At 46.6% G+C, this 22917-nt stretch overlaps 1 protein-coding gene across 4 annotated transcripts in view; it reads left to right on the top strand.

Moving 5' to 3' along the window:
- Positions 1–22917, top strand: part of col5a1 (procollagen, type V, alpha 1) — a 367061-nt gene that overhangs the window by 299280 nt on the left and 44864 nt on the right. For all 4 annotated transcript variants that reach the window (XR_005943793.1, XM_041193587.1, XM_041193586.1 and 1 more), the window contains exons 38-50: positions 797–850; positions 2224–2331; positions 4992–5081; positions 6794–6847; positions 7939–8046; positions 8886–8993; positions 11748–11801; positions 13392–13445; positions 13538–13645; positions 16135–16188; positions 16312–16365; positions 18526–18579; positions 19854–19907. Coding sequence is in view for 3 of the 4 variants with exons in the window: in XM_041193587.1 (XP_041049521.1) it covers positions 797–850; positions 2224–2331; positions 4992–5081; positions 6794–6847; positions 7939–8046; positions 8886–8993; positions 11748–11801; positions 13392–13445; positions 13538–13645; positions 16135–16188; positions 16312–16365; positions 18526–18579; positions 19854–19907 (954 nt within the window). In the remaining variant the exon portion in view is untranslated. The remainder of the gene's footprint in view (positions 1–796; positions 851–2223; positions 2332–4991; positions 5082–6793; positions 6848–7938; positions 8047–8885; positions 8994–11747; positions 11802–13391; positions 13446–13537; positions 13646–16134; positions 16189–16311; positions 16366–18525; positions 18580–19853; positions 19908–22917) is intronic.

Raw genomic sequence — 22917 nt, 5'->3', positions numbered from 1 at the left:
AGAACCACCCCTGGGCATGAATGGAAACCAAGCAACAAAAGGATTCATCTTAAAGCTTTATAAACAGAATCACATGTCCTCTCCAGCTTGAAGATTCTGGTCCCATTAAACGTTCCATCCCTGTAAGGACATAATCCCTTTAATGTTCCTATCCTTTAGAATGATTACACCCCTATTTCACAGGTTGACTGTATTTATATGTAATAGTTTGTGGGACAGTGGGTCAGAGACCCCTATATTTTGGTTCAGGTCTCTATGAAGATTAGAAGAAACAGGATCTCTGGAGCCTTGGTGCTGAACATTGCATGGAAAATAGGAAATAGTGCAAGAGTAGGCCATTTGGCCCCTAGAGCCAGCCCCGTCATTCAACTGGATCATGGCCATGATCTCTACTTCCACACCATCTTCCTGCACTACCCCCACATCCCTTCATATCTTTAATATGTAGAAATCTATCCAACTAAGTCTCAAACATTCCCAATACTGAGCCTTCACAGCCCTCTGGGGTAGAGAATTCCAAAGATTCACCACCCTCTGAGTGAAGAAATTTCTCCTAATCTCTGTCCTAAATGGCCTGCCCCTTATTCTGAGACTGTGTCCCCTGGTTCTAGACCCTGCAGCCAAGGGCAACATATTTCCTGAATTGGCTTGTGTCACCCTGTGTCTCACCTGAAAAATCACTCATGGACAGCAGTGACTGAATAGATTCTGCTTGCTCTCCTTACGATCTGAGTGAGTCATGACTGTTAAGATCTCACTTTCTATGTAGCTAATCTCTCAAGTCTTCTCCACACAGGGTTTCCAAGGGAAAACTGGCCCACCTGGTCCTCCTGGAGTGGTTGGTCCACAAGTGAGTATGAAATTCATTTCAGAATCTCAAAATAAGTTTATAATCACAAAATAAAAGCAGAGCAGCCTGTGGTGAAGATTTGAGTTTGAATGTGGAGCTTCTGAACGTTTCTGCTGTTGCTCAGTTTCTGTCTTGGGAAATCCTCCTGGCTCTGAGTGACTCTCCATTAGTGTCAAATGGAAGGAGCATCACTTTGCTCCTTAGGACTCAGCATACAGACACATGGGCAACCTCATGTGCACACCAAACACGTCTGCTGGATTAAGCTGGCTATTTATATTTAACTTCAGCTTTTGTTAAGCGACGGTTGGTGTTTCATTCAAATGTGTGTCCATGTGATTGTTAAGACCTTGTGCCCACCTGGGTGCTTTGGACTTCCCAACAATGCCAGAACGTGTACACAATCCGTGGGTGGATGTTAGTTCGGATTATTGACTTTTAATCTCAGACAAAAAGCAAACAGGCTGCCAATCCCCTGGATCAGGAAGAATTCATGCCCCTCGTGTGATAGTTCAAATAATCAGGATCAATCTCTATGCAAATTCTTCAACAGAGAGCGGAGGTGGAGATGGAAGGATCACATGGGAGCGAGGGTTCAGAGGGTTAGTGCAAGGAGTGAGGGTGCAGAGGGTTGGCACGGGGAGTGAGGGTTTGAATGGTTGGCATGGGGAGTGGGGAAAAGACAGTTGGCATGGGGAGTGAGGGTTTGAATGGTTGGCATGGGGTGTGATAGTTTGAATGGTTGGCATGGAGAGTGAGGGTTTGAATGGTTGGCACGGGGAGTGAGGGTTCAGACAGTTGGCAAGTGGAGTGATAGTTTGAATGGTTGGCATGGGGAGTGGGGAAAAGACAGTTGGCATGGGGAGTGAGGGTTTGAATGGTTGGCATGGGGAGTGAGGATTTGAATGGTTGGCATGGGGAGTGGGGGTCAGACGATTGGCATGGGGAGTGGGGTTTCAGGCGGTTGGCACGGAGAGTGAGGGTTCAGACGGTTGGCACGGGGAGTGAGGGTTTGAATGGTTGGCACGGGGAGTGGGGTTTCAGACGGTTGGCACGGGGAGTGAGGGTTTGAATTGTTGGCACGGGGAGTGGGGTTTCAGACGGTTGGCACGGGGAGTGAGGGTTCAGACGATTGGCACGGGGAGTGAGGGTTTGAATGGTTGGCACGGGGAGTGGGGTTTCAGACGGTTGGCACGGGGAGTGAGGGTTCAGACGATTGGCATGGGGAGTGAGGGTTCAGACGATTGGCACGGGGAGTGAGGGTTCAGACGGTTGGCACGGAGAGTGAGGGTTCAGACGGTTGGCACGGGGAGTGGGGGTTTGAAAGGCTGGCTCTGTGTCTCACTGTGTTTATGGCTGTTCTTCCCTGTCAGGGTTCCACAGGAGAGACTGGCCCCCTCGGGGAACGTGGTCACCCAGGACCCCCTGGTCCCCCTGGAGAACAAGGTCTGCCCGGCTCTGCTGGGAAAGAAGGTGCAAAGGTGAGTGTTTGAGGTTTGACCCAGCATTCTTTGTGACACTTTAAAAACAGCAGGCCTGCTGGAGAAATGTGAGTCACTGGATTTCCCGAAGATAATAAATTGAATACTTAGCAAGTACCCAAACCTGCGCTAAACCCTGTTCACCTGGCGAAGCATTGATTTCAGATTCTCTTTCTTCTTCTCATATTTCCAAGGCCTCTCCTTTGAAACCTCCTCCAGCCCCTAAACCCTCCCTATCTCTGTAATCTCCTCCAGACCCTGCAACCCTCCCTATCACTGTAACCTCCTCCAGACCCTAGAACCCTCCCTATCTCTGTAACCTCCTCCAGACCCTGCAACCCTCCCTATCACTGTAACCTCCTCCAGACCCTAGAACCCTCCCTATCTCTGTAACCTCCTCCAGACCCTACAATCCTCCCTATCTCTGTAACCTCCTCCAGCCCCTGCAACCCTCCCTATCTCTGTTAACTCCTCCAGCCCCTACTACCCCCCTACTTCTGTAACCTCCTAAAACCCCTACAACCCTCCCTATCTCTGTAACCTCCTTTAGCCCCTACAGCCCTCCCTATCTTTGTAACCACCTCCAGCCCCTACAACCCGCCCTATCTCTGTAACCTCCTCCAGCCCCTACCACCCCCTACTTCTGTAACTGCTACAGCCCCTACAACCCTCCCTATCTCTGTAACCTCCTTCAGCCCCTAAACCCTCCCTATCTCTGTAACCTCCTCCAGCCGCTACAACCCTGCCTATCTCTGTAACCTCCTTCAGCCCCCAAATCCTCCCTTTCTCTGTAACCTCATTCAGCTCCTACAACCCTCCCTATCTCTGTAACCTCCTCCAGCCCCTACAACCCTCCCTATCCAACTTCTTAAATCTTCAGAGAGTGGTCTTGCCCTACTACAGCAGTAGAGGCTACAAGGGAAAGGAATGATTGTTAAGTAGTGGGTAAGGTTGGGTAAGTATTTACTACTTTTATCGTTTATAGTTTAAGGTCTTTTTGTGGTTTATAGTTTGCATATTCTCTAGTAACAAGGATCCAGAAAGAAGGTCCCTAGAGTAATTGATTTGAAAGATTTAATTTAAAGGGATAAGTCATGGCAGGAGAGCTCAAAGCCATGTGGGAAGCCAGGAACATTTCCAGTGCCCAGGACCAGCATGTGTACAGGAAGTGTATTCAGCTGCAGCTCCTGGAAGCTTGGGTTTCGGAACTGGAACGGCGGATGGGGACACTGTGGAGCATCCGCAAGTCTGAGAGCATCGTGGATAGCACATTTAGAGAGGTGGTCACACTGCAGCTGAAGGAACTTGAGGAAGGAAGGGAATGGGTGATCACCAGGCTGTCCAAGAGAAACAGGCAGGCAGTTCAGGAGTCCCCAGGGGTCCCGCTCGCAAATCGGTATTCCATTTTGGAGGACACTGGTTCCTCCTGGGAATGTAGGCAGAGCCAAGCTTCTGGCACCACAAACAGCCTGTTTGTACAGGAGGGGAGAAGAGCAATAGTAATAAGGGATTCTATAGTCAGGGGAACAGATAGGCGCTACTGTGGCTGTCAACGTGACTCCAGGATGGTGTGTTGCCTCCCTGGTGCCAGGGCCCAGGATGTCACTGAACGGCTGCAGGGCATCCTGAAGGGGGAGGGTGATAAGGCAGAGGTCATGGTACATGTTGGTACCAATGACATAGGTAGAAAGAGGGATGAGGTCTTGCGACAAGAATTCAGGGAGTTAGGCAGTAGACTAAAAAGCAAGACCTTCGGGTTGTAATCTCTGGATTACTCCCAGTGCCACGTGCTAGCGAGCTCAGAAATAGGAGAATAGCGCAGATGAATAACTGGGTGACAGGACTTTAAAAATCAGCTGAGAATGAGAAAGAAATTGAATAAGAGGAAGAAAATAGAACCAGAGAGTGAGCTAAGAAGAAATATAAAAATTGATCGTGAGTCTTTCTACAATTATGTCAAAAGGAAGCGGTTAGTAAAGTAAAGAGGGGCCCTTGGTGGCACCGACAGGAGAAATTAGAATGGAAAATGAGGAAATGGCACTGATATTAAATCAATATCTTGTCGCTGCCTTCATAGTAGGAAGACAAATGAAGCTAACCAGAGAGAGAGAGAGAGTTTGGTTCAAGGATAAATATTGGCCCAGGACGCCGGGGCGGGTGCAGTGCTCCCTCAGTACTGACCCTCTGACAGTGCAGCACTCCCCCAATACTTACCTTTCAACAGTGCAGCTCTCCCTCAGTTCTGACCCTCCGACAGTACAGCGCTCCATCAATAATTACCTTGCAACAGTGCAGCTCTCCCGCAGTTCTGAACCTCCAAAAGTGTGGCACAATCTCAGTACTGACCCTCCAATGGTGCAGCACTCCCTCAGTACTGACCCATGACGGTGCAGCACTCCCTCAGTACTGCAGTAGAGTGTCAGATTGTGTTCCCTGGAGTGGGGCTTAAAGTCATAACCTTCAGAGGCAGAGGGTGATGTGCTAGATGCTGAGCCGTGGCTTAGATTCAGGAGATGAAGAAGGGAACAAGGCCATTTTTTTCATGTCTAATTGTTTGATTTGGATCTTGTGGTTCAAATCCTCAGTTTCTGGTGAACTTCGGTCCCTGTTGAATGGTTTGTTGCCAGATTTATCCATTCTTTCCTTTCTGTGCTCCTCAGGGTGATCCTGGTCCTGCAGGCCCTCCTGGGAAGGATGGCCCACCAGGCCTCAGAGGATTCACTGGTGAGCGTGGACTCGCTGGACCTCTCGTGAGTATAGCAGCAAAAACTTCACTCCTTGCACCTCAACGTCTGTTCACCCAAATTTGACTCATCACAGAGTTCAGCGAGACAGTGTGGAGAGGGAGATTCAATAGTCAACCTTTAAAAAAGTATAAACGGTTGGGCAACTTAGGTAACAAAGAGTCAACAAGTAACCAGCACCAAATACAGAGTAAAACTCCCTCTACACTGTCCCCATCAAACACTCCCAGGACAGGTGCAGGACGGGGTTATATAGAGAGTAAAGCTCCCTCTACATTGTCCCCATCAAACACTCACAGGACAGGTACAGCACGGGGTTAGATACAGAGTAAAGCTCCCTCTAATCTGTCCCCATCAAACACTCCCAGGACAGGTACAGCACAGGGTTAGATACAGAGTAAAGCTCCCTCTACACTCTTCCCATCAAACACTCCAAGGACAGATACAACATGGGGTTAAATACAGACTAAAGCTCCCTCTACACGGTCCCCATCAAACACTCCCAGGACAGGTACAGCACGGGGTTAGATACAGAGTAAAACTCTCTCTACACTGTCCCCATCAAACACTCCCAGGACAGGTACAGCATGGGGTTATATACAGAGTAAAGCTCCCTCTATACTGTCCCCGTCAAACACTCCTAGGACAGGTACAGCGCGGGGTTAGATACAGAGTAAAGCTCCCTCTACACTGTCCCCATCAAACACAGTTAGGACAGGTATTGCACAGGGTTAGTTACAGAGTAAAGCCCCCTCTACATTGTCCCCATCAAACACTCCCAGGACAGGTACAGCATGGGTTTAGATACAGAATAAAGCTCCCTCTACATCGTCCCCAACAAACACCCCCAGGACAGGTAAAGCATTGGTGAAATACAAATAATTTCTTTTTAACAGTGGGATGTTGATACATGGAATGTTCAATCAGGAATAGTGCGACAAGCAAAATCCATAATGGCCCCTTTTAAAAGGAAAAGATAAATATTTGAAAAATATATTGCATTTTCGGAAAGATTGGGGAGGCTGGAAAAGGGCTTCAAAGGGGTGCTGTTCCGAGTGACAGTGTCAGGGCAATGAATTAAACAGGAAAGGTGGAACAATGGGTCTACGTGGAGAACCCTTCCTCCGTTGTGTAAAAGCCTGTTATTCTGAACCGGACCGTAACCCCCCCAGAGAGATTACTGGGAACTGTTCCTGGGGGTGAATTTCCTCAGGACTTCTGTCAATTTCCTGGAATTTTGTTGGGAAGCCCATTTCCCTGCGTAAAGAGCTGGAGAAATTTCCTCTCTTATAACTCATTAATGTAGTTCAGTGCAATTCGGAATATGTGAAACCTTGCAAAGGTGCTCCCCGGGGTGTGGTTACTGTGGATTCATGGCAACAAAATGGTGTGAAGGCCACGTTCGGCACCAATGTGACATCATTAACAAGTCCAAAACGAGGGAGTGTAGATTTAAGCCACCCCACCAACCCATCGCCACAACCATCACAGCCGACTTGGCTCACCCTGTGTATGCACGGCAGCAATCGATCAATTTTTTGATCTTCAGGGATGTGAAAGTTAGTGTGGGAAAGTGGAGTTGAGATTGAAGATCAGCTGTGATCTTATTGAATGGTTGAACAGACTGGAGGGACTGAATGGCCTCCCTCTTGCTCCGAATTCTTGTGGTCTTACATTTGGTGGATCGGCACTGATTTTTTTTTCTTCTCTGTGGACAGGGTCAGATCGGTTTGAAAGGCAGTGAAGGTCCTCCTGGGCCCCCAGGGCCATTGGTAAGTGAGAAACACCTGGAGTGAAGAACCCATGCTGAAGAATTTGTGTTTCCAATTTTGATTGACCTGACCTCCCACCTCCAAACCTCCCCAGCGCCCCCATGAGGTCAAACAGGATTTTATTTCCACAAACTCCAATATTTTCATAACCAATAAACCAAAGTGTTGTTAAACATGAGAAATATGCACGTGCCTGGGAGTTTTATCTTTAATTCCTGGAGATTGCAGGTTAATCCTGGAGGATAGGCGACTCACCAAGGCACAGGGCTAATTCTGGAACCAATATAAAATGAAGTGCTTTTACTGTGCAGTGCTGGATGTAGGTTATTGATTCCTCACTCATTTCATGAAACCTCACACCCGTAAATGTATCAGAAAATAGCCCATGTGCAACTGATGAACCTGAATGTTTTTGGACGGCCAACCACAGATGATGTGTGTGAATAACCAATGTCCAGTCCAAATGGACAAACACCAGCCCAAGAAGGTGCAGTTGGAACATTTACCCATATATCAGTGAGAAAGGTTTTTATAGGGAAGTTTAGAGATTAATGTGAAGAGACACGTCCACTGTCTTTCAGAAATATGGTGGAATGCCAGCACTTCCATAAGTCCCTGTGGAGTGACAGAACGTGGATCCAAACATGATGAATTGAGAGGAGGCACTAGCAGAGCCCAGGTGAAGCGCTCAAACCTCCCCCTCAGAAAACGGCCCTCTGGGTGGGGGGGGGGGTGCAGTTCATTTGGGGAGGGGGGAGAGTGATGGCCTGTCGCACAACTCCAACTGGCTCAGGACCTGGCTTCACCTAGGGCAGGACAGGAAACATCTAAATATAAAAAAAGTGGGGAAGGTCAGAAAATGTGAGAATTATACTGTGAAATCAAAGCATAAAATTCAGGTTTCTGCTGGTAAAGACCAGTCAACAGATGAATGTGTGACCCAGGGTCTGTGTGCCTATCCATACGACCCCTCCTTGTAGGCCCAATCCCTGTGTCCCTCCTTATCGTAGTTAAGTATCTATAAAGCCCAGGATTATAGGTGACATTTTCATTTCAGCCTTTAACCATAATTTGTTTTTTTTTCTTCAAAGGGCTCTCCAGGTGACCGTGGACAGGCTGGGCCAGCAGGACCAATAGGTCTCCCAGGACGACCTGGGCCTCAAGGTCCTCCAGGCCCTTCTGGTGAAAAGGGAGCCCCTGTAAGTACAGCTTCTCCTGACTGAACCAATCAATAGTCACTCCATATATCGTCTATGTACCGTGTACCTTGCCAAGTGTACAATGTCAATCCACTATGTCCCTTCATTTGTATACACTGTTAATGTACCTTTCTCTGTGTACACTGTGCTTTTACAATGTTCCATACACGCTCCTCTCTCCTGTTGGATGCCTATCCTTGGTGTTCCGTGTACAGTCTCCTGGAGGTTTATCAGAGCTGAGTTCCTGCTTGAATATCCAGCTGACACTCGAAGCAGGGACTACCAAAAGGATCTGCCTGGCTCCTTTATCAGACTGGTTGGAGTGAAGATTCACTGCACTGTGCTCGGAACACCAATAGCAAATACAGACATTGAGGAGCAGACGACCATCACTATATCAGTGTTCCAAGCCTTTGCCTTTAATCAACTGTCGGAGCCCAGGAAATCCGACGCAGAATGAAGGAGTTTGAGAATCCTTGACCTAACAACAGTTGAACATATTGGCATTTAAACAACATCAGGCATATTGGAAACAAAAACAGAATTACCTGGAAAAACTCAGCAGGTCTGGCAGCATCGGCGGAGAAGAAAAGAGTTGACGTTTCGAGTCCTCATGACCCTTCGACAGAACAGTTCTGTCGAAGGGTCATGAGGACTCGAAACGTCAACTCTTTTCTTCTCCGCCGATGCTGCCAGACCTGCTGAGTTTTTCCAGGTAATTCTGTTTTTGTTTTGGATTTCCAGCATCCGCAGTTTTTTTGTTTTTATCAGACATATTGGGTTTGGTTGTACTTTCAAGCTGCTCGTTCTTCAATGTTCCTCTCTCCTTCCACTTACAGGGCGAGAAGGGGCCTCAGGGACCAGCAGGTCGAGATGGAATTCAGGGTCCAGTCGGCCTCCCAGGTCCAGCTGGACCATCGGGACCACCTGGTGAAGATGGAGACAAGGTGCGAATACAATGAGCAGATCAGAATTGGATGATTCGCTAAAAATAGCGACGCAGGCGAATGAGACCATCAGAAATGCAACACTGGGGTTCATTTCTAGAGTGATAGAGAATTGAAAAACTCAGAAATTATTTTAAACTTGTATACAACCTTGATTAGACCTCACTTGGAGTACTGGGCACAGTCTTGGTCTCCACATTGTTAAAAGGATATAGAGACACTGGAGAAGATACAAGATTATTTACAAGGATGATACCAGAACTGAGAGGTTACAACTGTCAGGAAAGACTGAACAGGCTGGGGCTCTTCTCCCTAGAAAAGGGAAGGCTGAGAGGTGATCTGATCGAGGTCTTTAAATTGGTAGGGTAGACACAGAGAAGTTGTTTCCACTTGTGGGAGAGGCCAGAACTAGAGGCCATCAATGTAAGAGAGTCACTAATAAATCCAATCAGGAATTCAGGAGGATCTTCTTTATCCAGAGAGTGGAGAGAATGTGGAACTCACTACCTTAGGGAATGGTTAAGGTGAATATTATAGTTACATTTAAGGGGAAGCTGGATAAACACATGAGGGAGAAAGGAATAGAATGAGACGGTGATAGGGTGAGAGGAAGAGGGGGCGGCAGGGAATTATATAGAGCATAAACATTGGCATAGACCAGATGGGCTGAATGGACTGCTTCTGCATCAAAAGAATAACAGTGCCCTTGTGTGTCAATAGAATAAGCACTAGGGTAAAGAAGGTGATGTTTGGAAGGGTGGGCAAAGACTTAGGCCTGAATTTTCACTCCGGGGTCGAGAGCATAGAGTCGGGACCATTCCCAACTCCATGAATCCGACCCAGGAGAAAGTTTGGGTATGGGGATGGGGGCGTGGTAATGGATGAAAATGGGAGTCGTGGTGGGCGACACTGGAAAGAGTTTGGTTGTTGCCTGGTGCGGAGGTGGGCTGAGCAAAGGCCAGCCTCAGTGCTCTGGCACTCTGCCAAAGATATGAAAAAACTGAATAAAACAAAAGACAACTCTCCTGCCATCACTCCTCACACCCGCTGACCACCCCCACATACTCCCCATGTCCCATCCATGCCAGCCCATGCTACCTAATGCCCCCCCCACCCAACTCCCATGGCAGTTTTTATAGCCTCAATGCTGCCCACCCACACTCTTGACCCTTTATAGCCCCTATGCCAACTTACTGCCAACTCATGCCAACCCATGCCAATCACTCACTACCCTTTCCCCTTATACCCTCCTTGACAACTCGCCCATTATCCACCATGCACAAACCTCAGGAGCCATGCCGGGATTAAATAAAACTCTATCAATAAATTCACTATTTAAAAAAAACACTCTCAATGATTAAAAACCCATTCACTACAATTAACTTCTTTTAATCCCTTATGAAAACAAACATTTGTGTTCATAGTCCCACTTCAAAGAGTTTATAACCACTTGGAGCTGTCAATCAAACTATGAACTGACACACATTCTACTATGGTAATGATAGGCTGTGAAATCAGTCATGCAGCACTATTCCTGTAATGAATGCCCTCAGGCTTATGTCAACAGATAGAGTGAAATAGGAAGCACTGATTTTTAAAAAAATACTCCAGAGAGTTTTTTTCAAATATTTGAAGTGCAGGAGATTTAAATCCCTCGACAACTTGACAGGTCTCTTGACAGTTCCAATGTGCTAACACATTTTTTAATGCACATTCATGTCTGATTTTAACAACCCCAAAGGGCACCTGACCTCTCCCAAAGGTGTTCCAGGACCATATTCAAAAGGGTATCCTACCTCTCCAAAGAACTCTGGCAGTTTTAGACCTTCTGCTACCGGGAGACTTCCAGATTGCCATTTTTGTCTGTAAGAAAATTCAGACCTTAGTCACAGAGACGGGATTTAAGGAGGGACCTCAAATACAGTGGGGTTTAGGGAGGGAATTCCTGAAGGTAGGGTATAGAGGGCAAAAGCACAGTCACCAATGATGGGATAACAGGAGTGGGGAAAGCAGAGTGGGAGGAGTGTAGAGATCATGGGAGCTATAGGACTGGAGGAAGTTACAGAGATAGGGAGGGGCAAGGCCATGAGGAATTTGATCATGAGGATGAGAATTGAAATTTGGAGGCCTTAGCGTATCCGTGAGCACAGGGGTGATGGGTGTCCGGGACTTGGTGCAAATAAGGATAGAGGACAGCAGAGCTTTGAAAGAAATGAAAAAGAACTTTAAAAGATTATGCAGCCAATTAATTAATTTCACAGTGAATGAAGAGCACCAATCCCAATTGGTTAATGATTCGAGTTGGAAGTGATACAGGTGAATGATCAGGTTTAATACTAATCCTAAGATCAGAGACTGTCACATTTCGATTCCTAATTCACAATCATTCTATCATCAGTAAAGGCCCTTGGAGCATTGAATATTTTCATTTAAGGGATGCCTTGCCTGAAAGGGTGGTGAAATCAGGTTCAGAAAGGAATTGGATAATTACTTGAAAAGGTGACATTGGCAGGGCTATGGGGAAAGTGTTGGGGGTGGGAGGATGGGGTGGAGGGAGTAGGATTAATTGGATAGCTCTTTCAAAGAGCCAGCACTTGCACGATGGGCAGAATAGCCTGCTTCTGTGCTGTAGGATTATGTGATTCTAGGAATTATCTCACACTGGAAGCAAGTGAGACTGAGAGCAAGTGGCAGATGGAAATGGGTTTGTTTAAGGACCAATGACCCTTGACTTTTCCTTATTTCTCCTATTAGGGTGAATCTGGTGAACCAGGACAAAAGGGGAGCAAAGGTGACAAGGGTGAACAGGTGAGAATCACCATCGTGGAGCATATGTATTTGATTCGGAAAGGACCCTCCATCCAAACCAGAGCCATTTAACTGGCTACCTAACCCAGCTTTGTTCAGGTTGGTTGAGTGCAGATAATTTTGTGGAAAGCCGAGTGACAATGTTTTAATATCTGGTGCTCCACACACCAACTCTTTCTGTTAGTGATCATTCTGCAGGTAAGGGCAGGTGTCGCCATTTGGCCCTGAGTGCTTCATCACTCCAAGAAAATATTTTTCAAAAGCATCCAGGCCAGTGAGCCGCTCCATCGTGGGGAGGTAAAAGAAACCAATAACTTGCATTTTTATAGCGCCTTTCACAACCTCAGGATGTCCCAAAGCGCTTCACAGCCAATGAAGTGCATGTATTGCTATTGTTGTAATGTAGGAATTTTCACACAGCAAGATCCCACAAAGAATTAAGTGATAACAAACAGATAATCTTTTTAGTAATGTTGGTTGAGGAATAAGTATTGACTCAGGGCTCCAGCGAGAACTCTGCTCTCTTCAAAATAGTGGCTGTGGGTTCTTCTGTGTCCATCAGTGAGAATAGAGAGAGCCCCAGTTTAGTGTCTCATCCAAAAGACAGGGCCTACAACAGTCCAGCACTCCCTCAGTTACTGCACTGTTATTGACAGCCTGCATTATGTGCTCAAAGCTGTGTGGGATTTGCACCCATAACCTTCTGGTTCAGAGATGAGAGAGACAATCGCACTGAATGTTAACCAACACTTGTGGGTGTGGCCAACTGAGATAATATAATATCCCTCTTCGACCTGGTCACATAATATATCTCTCAACCTAGACTAAGCTGGGGAGATATTACCATAGACTGAGAGGTTAAAATAATAACTTGGTCATAATTCAACCCATGAAGAGTCAAAACTCTACACTTAGTCCCTAGGGAATATATCTGTATTCTGCTGTGGAAGTGCTGAGGAGAAAATAGGGTCTGTAACTGATAAAAATGGGTGATATGAGAGAACTGGGAGAAACCTCTGTACATGCTGCTGTCCCTGCATCTGTGTCCAACTCTTAGACACAAAGGGACAACGTTTGGCTCCAGGTGTTTAGAGAACTTATCCTGACTCAATTGGAATCTTCCTCGAAGGCCTTTGAGGGGGGTAATTTTTAATAACGTAGCGTCCCATCATTTAACAAGGTTTACCTGCAGCATAGGATTGAAAGGTGTGCTCACCTGGCTCCAACCTGGACGGACTGTGGCTCTGGATCTGCCTATGTCAGGGAGCAAAGGGGGTAAAATTCAAATGGTGCTGTGATTGTCTACCCAATAAAGAGCATTACCTGATTTACTCTTCTATGGCTTTTTGTGTCTCCCTGAAGCTGAATTTTATCCCCAAGTTGCCCGAAGCTGAATGGGGGGGCAACTTTCAGCTGCAGCTCTCCGGCTTGTTTAAACAGCCATGGATACCCCACAAATAATGTGATTAACTACTGACTGTTCAAATAATCTTCTCCAGTCAGCGATCTCAGCCTCTGAATTTTAGGTTAGACCCTGTATTGACTGTAATAACTTTTACTGAAGGTGCTTGTCTGATGCTCTGTTTACAGGGTCCACCTGGTCCTTCAGGACCTCAAGGCCCCATAGGACAACCTGGGCCAGCTGTGAGTATCTTGGTTATTTTCTTGCATTGCTACATTAGACTGAGAATCTACTGGGCGGAGTGCTGACAATGCTGCCATGTTTGTGGTTCTAGGGTGCTGATGGTGAGCCTGGTCCTAGAGGGCAGCAAGGTCTCTTTGGCCAGAAAGGTGACGAAGGTCCAAGAGGTTTCCATGGTCCTCCTGGTCCAGTTGGTCTTCAGGTAAGTTATGGCCTACCTGTTCAATCTATCTGCCTGTATTACACCCCATGTTGGAGATAACTACAAGATGCCCATTCATATCCCAACCTTTAATTCAATGTGTTGGTTTGCTTGAGAAGCCTTTGGAATCAGTACATTTCTGCTGGACAATCAGGCACAGAGTCTGGACAGGCTTCATGAGCCAGTGGTCAGTTTGTGCTCCAGCCTATGTTCCTGCTGTAGTGCTCCTTCTCTAATACCTCAGGGACTCTGATCTTTATTGTCAAAGCACCCTAATGCAGCAATCAGAAAGAAGCACTCAATTTCTCCCCGGCCTGTGACTGCTTTAGGAGTTAAATTAATGTTAAAATCTCAGTGTGACATCCTGCATGCATGAATCGGGTGCAATGGCTGATGCTGTCGATACCACAGCATAATTCAGGCGCCTGTTCACTACTTTAAAAACATAGGCAAGGTATTTTGGTAGGAATTATAAGAGAAAGTTAACAAAGTGCAGGAGCAGAGAAACCTGGGGATTTAAGAACATCACAGAATCTTTACAGTGCAGAAGGAGGCTATTTGGCCCATCGAGTCTGCACTGGCTCTCTGAAAGAGCATTCTACCTAGTCCCACTCCCCTGCCTTATCCCTGTAACCTTCTCATGTAGCAATCCAATTCCCTTTTGAATATTTCAATGAAACCTGCCTCCACCACCCTTTCAGGAAGTTTGTTCCAGACTCCAAACACCCTCTGGGGGAAAATATTTTCCCCACATCGCATTTACACCTTTTATCAATTAGTTTGAACCTGTGCCCTCTAGTTCTTGATGTTCTCTTGAGTGGGAACAGTTTCTCACTATTCACTCTGTCCATACCCCTCAGGATCTTAAATACCTCTATCAGTCTCCCCTCAGCCTTCTTTTCTCCAAGAAAAACAGTCCCAACCTCTCCAATCTATCCTCATAGCTACAGTTCTTCATCCCTGGAATCAGCCTTGTGCATCTCCTCTGTACTCTTTCCTTCACATCCTCAAATATGGCACCCAGAACTGGACACAATACTCCAGATGAGGCCTAACATGTGTCCTTTACAAATTAATACATGGGTTGAATTTTACATCCTACAGGTGGGCGTGTGCCTGACCCAGTCAGGTGTAAGATCATGCAAGAAGACGTCAGGCGAATGTCTCGACATCATTGCGCACTTGTGCGATATTTCACTTGGCAGGCACGTGTAAAAGCCAGAAGCGTGCCCACCGATAATTAGGAGGGCAATTAAACCCATTATGCCCATTATGGCACAATTGTCTCCAATTTTTTGTTGCCCGTCCAACCTTACAGTTGGCGAACGGGCGAATTGACCAGGTGGCCTTTACATTTTTCATCAAACCTCATCCAAAGGACAGGTGAAACTTCCTTTATGAAATAAAATAAAAATAAATATCCATGGACGGCATTTTGTATCCGTTATATTTCCAGGTGATTGATTGTGATGCATGGGCATTTTTTTTGCAGCTTTTTAAATCTTTATATTTAGCATTTTCAGCTCTGCAGCTCCCTGAGGGAGCTGTCTGCCTTCAGGGAGCTTTCTCACAGCGCTCACCCACGCCCACGGAAATGCCATCACTCACCCTCCTCCCTCCCCCTACTCCAGCGGCGCTGTGCTTTTCACCACGCGTTTCACACTGGCCGCCCGTTAATCGGCCAACCCGCGGGAAATCGCAGTCGGGGGCCGATCACGGTTAGGGGCCTGTCTCCTGGCCACTCCTGGGCCTGCCAATCGTGGGCACCTGCCAAAGGTAAAATTCAGGCCTATGACTCTAAAAATGACAGAACAATTTCGTAAAACTGTTAGAAAGCATAAATGATCCTTGAATTTAATAACAGAGTATTAAGAACAAGAAATTATTGCTAAACGTTTATAACTCACTAGGTCTCAGCTGGAGTATTGTGTCCAATTCTGTGAACCACACTTTATGAAGAATATGAAGGTCCAGCAGGGAGTGTGGAGGAAATTTACCACAATTGTTCCAGGAATGAGCAACTTTGGTTATCTGGGGAGACTGGAGATGCTGCGATTATTCTCCTTGGAGCAGAGAAGGTTAAGGGGAGATTTAATTGAGTTGTTCAAAATGATAGAGAAATTTGAGGGAGTAATTATTTCCATTGACTGAAGGGTTGGTAATCAGAGGGAATTAGATTGAAGGTAACCAGCAAAAGAACCAGAGGGGAGTTTAGAATTTTTTTCACTCAGTGAGTTGTTGTGATCTGGAAGGCGCTGCCTGAAAAGGCAGTGGAAGCAGATTCAATAGGAGCTTTCAAAAGGGAATTGGAGAAATACTAGAAAAGGAGAAATTTGCAGCATTTTGGGGGAAGAGCAGTTGTTGGGGGGGTAGTTGGGGTGGGTGGTGGGCGGGAGGAGTGGGATTACTCCTCCATGGAAAATGGGCAGCAGGAATGTTCCTCTGTTGAAGTTATTGACATAATAACTGTATGTTCAAATCTTTTCCAGGGATTACCTGGCCCACCAGGTGAGAAAGGTGAGACAGGTGACGTGGGACCAATGGTAAGTATGTCTTTATATAAGAAGCTTCACTGAGGCTGTTTTTCATATTAACTTTGTGGTGTTTATGCTTCAGAGACCCAGCGACAATAATGTGATTGACCTGTCCAATATTTCTATTCCCAGGGTCCACCTGGCCCTCCAGGACCCCGAGGCCCATCTGGTGCTCCTGGGGCAGATGTAAGTATTCCCCCTTTGAATGGTTTATCCTCCTCTGTAGCCATAGTTACACTGGGTCGCAGGAAACTCATCATAACTACGTTCTAAATCAGCCCCAAAATTGTGGTCAATGTTTTGTCGAGATTGTCCATCTAATTTTATAGTGATTTTCATCTATATAGCATCTTTAGCATAGTAAAATGTTCCAAAGCATTTCACAGGAGCAAAAATCAGACTAAACCACGAAAGGACAGATTAGGACAGGTGACCAAACATTTGATCAAGGAGAGAGGTGTAAGCAGCATCTCAAAGGAGGGGGAGAGAAATGGTGAAGTTTAGAGAGGGTATTCCAGAGCCCAGGGTCCAGGAAATGAAAGCACAGCCACCAGTGGTGGAGCGAGGGAAATCCCTCAGCTACTTACTCGTTTCCCCTTTAAATGCAACAATTTAATTACATGTGCACAAAAGTGCACTCTTGCTGGAAAATTGGATGTGGGCTGATGTACTTTATAAATGCTGTGGCTACAAGAGCAGGTCAGAGGCTAGGGATCCTACAGCGAGTAACTCACCTCCTGACTCCCAAAACCCTGTCCACCATCTACTAGGCACATGTCATGAGCGTGATGGAATACTCCCCACTTGTCTGGATGAGTGCAGCTAGAAGCTTGACACCATCCAGGGCAAAGCAGTCCGCTTGATTGGCATCCCATCCACAAACATTCACTCCCTCCACCACCGATGCACAGTGGCAGCAGTGTGTACCATCTACAAGATGCACTGCAGGAATTCACCAAGGCTCCTTAGACAGCACCTTCCAAACCCATGGCCACTACAATCTAGAAGGACAAGGACAGCAGATAGATGGGAACATCACCAGCTGAAAGTTCCTCTCCAAGCCACTTACCATCCTGACTTGGAAATATATCATCATTCCTTCACTGCCACTGGGTCAAAATCATGGGACTCCCTCCCTAACAGCACAGTGGGTGTACCTACACCACATGGACTGCAGCAGTTCAAGAAGGCAGCTCATCACCACCTTCTCAAGGGCAATTAGGGATGGGCAATAAATGCTGGCCTAGCCAGCGACACCCACATCCTGGGAATGAATGAAAAAAATAATTAGCTCTGGCCTTACGATTAGAGAAGAACAGGAACACAACAAACTGGAAGTTCGGACAATAACCCTGATTGAATTTGGCAATAAATTCAGTTTCCTGGTAACCATACTTGGACCCTTCCTCAAAAGCTTGGACAGCACAAACCCAGTGTCAACAGTAAAATAAAAGCAGATACTGCAGATGCTGGAAATCTGAAACAAAAACAGAGATTGCTGGAAATACTCAGCAAGTCTGGCAGTGTCTGTGGAGAAAGAAACAGAGTTACCGTTTCGAGTCTGTATGACTCTTCCTCAGGGTCTGAAGAAGAGTCATATGGACTCGAAACATTAACTCTGTTTCTCTCTCCACAGACACTGCCAGACTTGCTGAGTATTTCCAGCATTTTCTATTTTTCTTTCAGTACCAATAGGTCAGACAAACAGATTCTGCAGCATCCTGCGGAGATCACAAAAATCTCTTGTATTGGAAATGGGAAGTGAAGTGTGAGATTGAGGAGCAGAAGGCACTTTCTAATGCTGGGGCGGTGTAGAGGGAGCTTTGCTCTGTATCTAACCCCGTGCTATACCTGTCCTGATATCATTCGATGACAAGGAGATCGATAGTAACAGCAGTGCAACCATCCAGTGGAAAGAAGCCAACCCAGCAGAGAGCAGGGAGCCTGTTGATGCTCACAGTGTCTAATGTTTCCTCAATAGCTATTTGTTTCACCGAGTGAGCTGTAAGGGCAACAGAGAAAGGGAAAGATCGTGAGACTGTATGCAGGATTAAAAACAATATCTCCGAATTATGGGGAGACATCAAATTCACAAACACAATCCTGACGAGAATCACGTGGTATTTGGAGTAGGGGAGACAGTGTAAACAACAAGTTCCTGTTTTCTGCTATGCTTATTTTTGAGGGTTCAACTGATGAGTGTAAAGATCCCATTAGTCTGACTTGAGATGGAAAGTAAAAGCACAAGGTTCAGTCCTACAGGAATGCCAGTTTTCAGAAGGAACCATACACTCTAACCTCCTGTCTTACCCTGTCTTACCACCCAATGTATTGTTAATATCACAGGGTCCACAAGGTCCTGCTGGAGGAATTGGTAATCCCGGAGCAGTGGGCGAGAAGGTAGTTTCCTCGTTTCCTGTTTCTCTTACAGAATTCTCAGAATGTGTGTCTTTATGGAGTTATTTAACATTACGCTCCAGTACTGGGACTGACTTGGGGTCAACTCACAAAGTATGGTGTTAATTTTGAAGTCTATTAATTAGGGCTGTTGCTAGTTGGAGATGTTTTGAGATATATTTGCTAACAAATTGCCTTTAAGAGACAGCAGCATGACATCACTAGAAGGGAAGTGTGTCATGTGATCCAGTAACAATTTCACTTTTTGCCTGTGAGCAGAGCACACACACAGCTCTACTACTGATGTCTTCAAGCTTTCTACCCATGTATAACTGTTCTCATGTGTCTAATCTAAATAGCTGAACCCACAAAGTGTGTACCCAATCCCTTATGAGTGATTAGTGCCTTGTGTCTTCTACAGTAAATGAGAGCAAGATCATGACAATAACACGACGTATTTTAATCTGCATTTGAATATGAATGGGAAATTACCTCTGACAGAATCTGTGATTCTGAGGGCTGACCTTCGGACAGTACAGCACTCTCTCAGTACTGACCCTCCGACAGTGCAGCACTCCCTCAGTACTGACCCTTTGACAATGCAGCACACCCTCAGTACTGACCTTCTGACAGTGCAGCACTCCCTCAGTACTGACCTGCCAACAGTGCAGCACTCCCTTGGTACTGACCCTCTGACAGGGCAGCACATCCTCAGTACTGACCTTTTGATGGTGCAGCACTCCCTCATTACTGACCCTCTGACAGTGCAGCATTCCCTCAGTGCTGACTCTCTGATAGTGCAGCACTCCCTCAGTACTGACCCTCCGACAGTGCAGCACTCCCTCAGTACTGACCCTCCGACAGTGCATCACCCACACGGTATGACCCCAGTGCAGCACCCACACAGTACTGACCCTCCGACAGTGTAGCGCCCGCACAGTACTGACCCTCCGACAGTGCAGCACTCCCTCAGTACTGACCCTCCGACAGTGCAGCACTCCCTCAGTACTGACCCTCTGACAGTGCAGCACTCCCTCAGAACAGACCGGGAGTATCAGCCTAATCTATGGGTCAGGTTTTGATGTTGGACCTTGAACCCAAGTGTGCTGACTGATTGAGCCAAAGTGATGATGCTTTCATAAATGATAAAATCCACAGCAGGGTGTGGCATTCGGCCCTTCTCTAGGCCAGTGTTAGCTAGTGTCTTACTGGCAGTTTCTAGACTCTCCCTGTCTCGGTGGTATCTATGTTTCAATGTACGTCTGATTTTCCCCCAGGGTGATACTGGTGAAGCAGGTGCACCGGGACCTCCAGGATACTTGGGAATGCCAGTAAGTACTTGGCTCTCTGTCCTTTACTGAGTTCTCGATTGTGTATGAAAATATTTCTATCCTTCACACTGATCTGTATCCTGCTTAACTCCCACCTCCCCCTGACCAGACAACCCCACCTCTGTTCAATAGTCTTGTTTTTACAGTAGACTGCGTAAATTCCAAAGGCGAACTCGGGAATACAGGATGAGGCAGGATAGTGTCTGGTTGAAGAGTTTGAGCGTAGACTGTGTTGGGTTTGAACATAACTGAATCACTGAGTTTATCTTGGTCAAAGTGTTAACGAGTCACTCAGAGGAACAAATAGAGGGGTTGATCACTGACCCAGTCACAATCACAGTGAGTGCAGAAAATACCAGCTCACCCCCACCCCCTCACCTCCAACCCTCACCCTCACCCCACCCTTTCACTCCCACCCCCTCACCCCCACCCCACCCCCTCACCCCCACCCCTCACCCCCACCCCTCACCCCCACTCCCTCACCCCCACTCCCTCACCCCCACCCCCTCACCCCCACCCCCTCACCCCCACTCCCTCACCCCCACTCCCTCACCCCCACTCCCTCACCCCCACTCCCTCACCCCCACTCCCTCACCCCCACCCCCTCGCCCCCACCCCCCTCGCCCCCACCCCCTCGCCCCCACCCCTCTGCACTGGAGTACTGCTTTGGGCTGCATTAGAGTGTTTCAGTTGGAGTTTGGTGAGAGATGGACTTTTAAGGGTTAATTTCTATCTAACGTCTAATCTTTCATTAACTTAGCAACTAACTAAAAGTCTCTCTTTGGGTTGGGAGAAGGTGAGTTTTAGTCCAGCTTTTAAACAGGGGTTATACAGGCTCTACTTGGAACTGCAGCTAGTAAATTAGTTAGCTGGCTTAAATAGATTTTCAGAAGCTAGATTAAGACAGCATAAAAGCAAGCCAACTCCAGTGATGCTATTGTCTGCACTGGAGTGCTGCTTTGGGCTGCATTAGAGTGCTTCAGTTGGAGCTGGGTGAGACAAAGAGTTCAGTGAAGAGGGAAGGAGGTGATCCTTTCATTTTCTACCTTTCCTCAGTAAGAAGAGTGGTGTCTTGGTAAGTATGCCCTGGTAAGTATTTCTTCTATCCTTAATATTCTCTAAACTAAAGGAAGTAAAAGTAAAGGAAGTAATTTAAGGGTAAGTCATGGCAGGGTAGCCCAGCCAAGTGGAGTGCTCCTCCTGTGCGACGTGAGAAGTCACTTCCAGTATCCACAGTGAGCATGTGTGGAGGAAGCGTCTCTAGCTGCAGCTACTCGAAACCTGTGTTTCAGAGCTGGAGCTGCAGTTGGAGTCACTGTGGAGCATCCACAAGGATGAGATCTTCATGGATAGCAGTGAGGTGGTCACACCGCAGGTGAAGAGTGCACAGGCAGAAAGGGAATGGGTGACCGCCAGGCAGAGTAAAAGCACGAGGCAGGTAGTGCAGGAGTCCCCTTGGTCCATCTCCCTCTCCAACAGCTTTTCCATTTTGGATACTGTTGGGGGAGATGGTTTCTCAGGGGAACATAGCAAGATCCAAGTCCGTGGCACCACGAGTGGCTCAGCTGCAAGGGGGTGGGGGGAAGAAAGAGTGGGAGAGCAATAGTGATAGGGGATTCTAGCGTAAGGAGAATGAATGGTTAGACATTTCTGCGGCTGCAGACGTGACTCCAGGATGGTGTGTTGCCTCCCTAGTGCCCGGGGTCAAGGATGTCACTGAGCTGCAGGACATTCTGTAGTATCAGAGGTTGTGGTCCATATTGGTACCAACGACATAGGTGAAAAGAGGGATGAGACCCTGAAAGCAGAATATCGGGAGCTAGGAAAAAATTAAAAAACAAGACCTCAAAGGTAATAATCTCAGGATTATTCCCAGTGCCATGTGCTAGCGAGATCAGGAATAGGAGAATAGACCAGATGAATGCGTGGCTGGAGAGATGGAGTTGGAGGGAGGGATTTAGATTCCTGAGGCATTGGGACTGATTCTAGGGAAGATGGGATCTGTACAAACTGGACGGGTTGCACCCCAACAGGACCAAGATCAATATCTTTGCAGGGGTATTCGCTAGTGCTGTGGGGGAGGGTTTAAACTAAATTGGCAGGGGAATGGGAACCTGAGCGGGGAGACACAAGATAGGGAAACAAAGATAGGAATGAAAAACAGTTAAGTAGAAAGCAAAAGTGGAAGGCAGAGGAAACAAGGGCTAGCAGCAAATAAGGCCACAGTACAAAACAGAACTGTAGAAATGTTAAAAAGACAAGTCTAAAGGCACTGTATCTGAATGCACAGAGCATTCACAATAAGGTAGATGTATTAAAAGCACAAATAGATGCAAATGGGTACCATATGATTGCGATTATGGAGACATGGCTGCAGGGTGACCAAGGATGGGAAATGAATATCTAAAAATATTTGATATTGAGGATGGACAGGCAAAAAGGAAAAGGAGGATATTGGCTCAGAAAATCTAGATGTAGAATCAGTCTGGGTGGAGCTAAGAAGCAACAAGGGGCAGAAAACATTAATGGGAGCTGTCTATACGCCCCCAAACAGTCATGATAAGGTAGGGGATGGCATTAAATAGGACATTAGAGATGCATGTAACAAGGTGCTGCAGTAATCATGGGTGACTTTCATCCACATATAGACTGGGGAAACCAAATTAGCAATAATACTGTGGAGGATGAATTCTTGGAGTATGTATGAGATGTTTTTTTAGACCAGTACGCCGAGAAATCAACTAGGGAACAGGCTATTGTGCAATGAGAAGGGTTTAATTAATAATTCTGTTGTACGGGGTCCTTTAGGGACCTTAGTGACCATAACACAATAGAATTCTTCATTAGGAAGGAAAGTGAAGTAGTCTGATCTGAAACTAGGGTCTTAAATCTTAACAAAGAAAGCTACGAGGGTATGAGGCGTAAGTTGGCTAAGATAGATTGGGGAACTTCATTAAAAGGCATGATGGTAGATAGACAATGGCTAATATTTAAGGAATGAAGGTATGCA

Source organism: Carcharodon carcharias, chromosome 8, assembly GCF_017639515.1.
Source record: "Carcharodon carcharias isolate sCarCar2 chromosome 8, sCarCar2.pri, whole genome shotgun sequence".
Classification (NCBI taxonomy): Eukaryota; Metazoa; Chordata; class Chondrichthyes; order Lamniformes; family Lamnidae; genus Carcharodon; species Carcharodon carcharias.
Note: the sequence above shows the minus strand (reverse complement) of the source record. Positions and strands in the feature narration are given on the sequence as shown.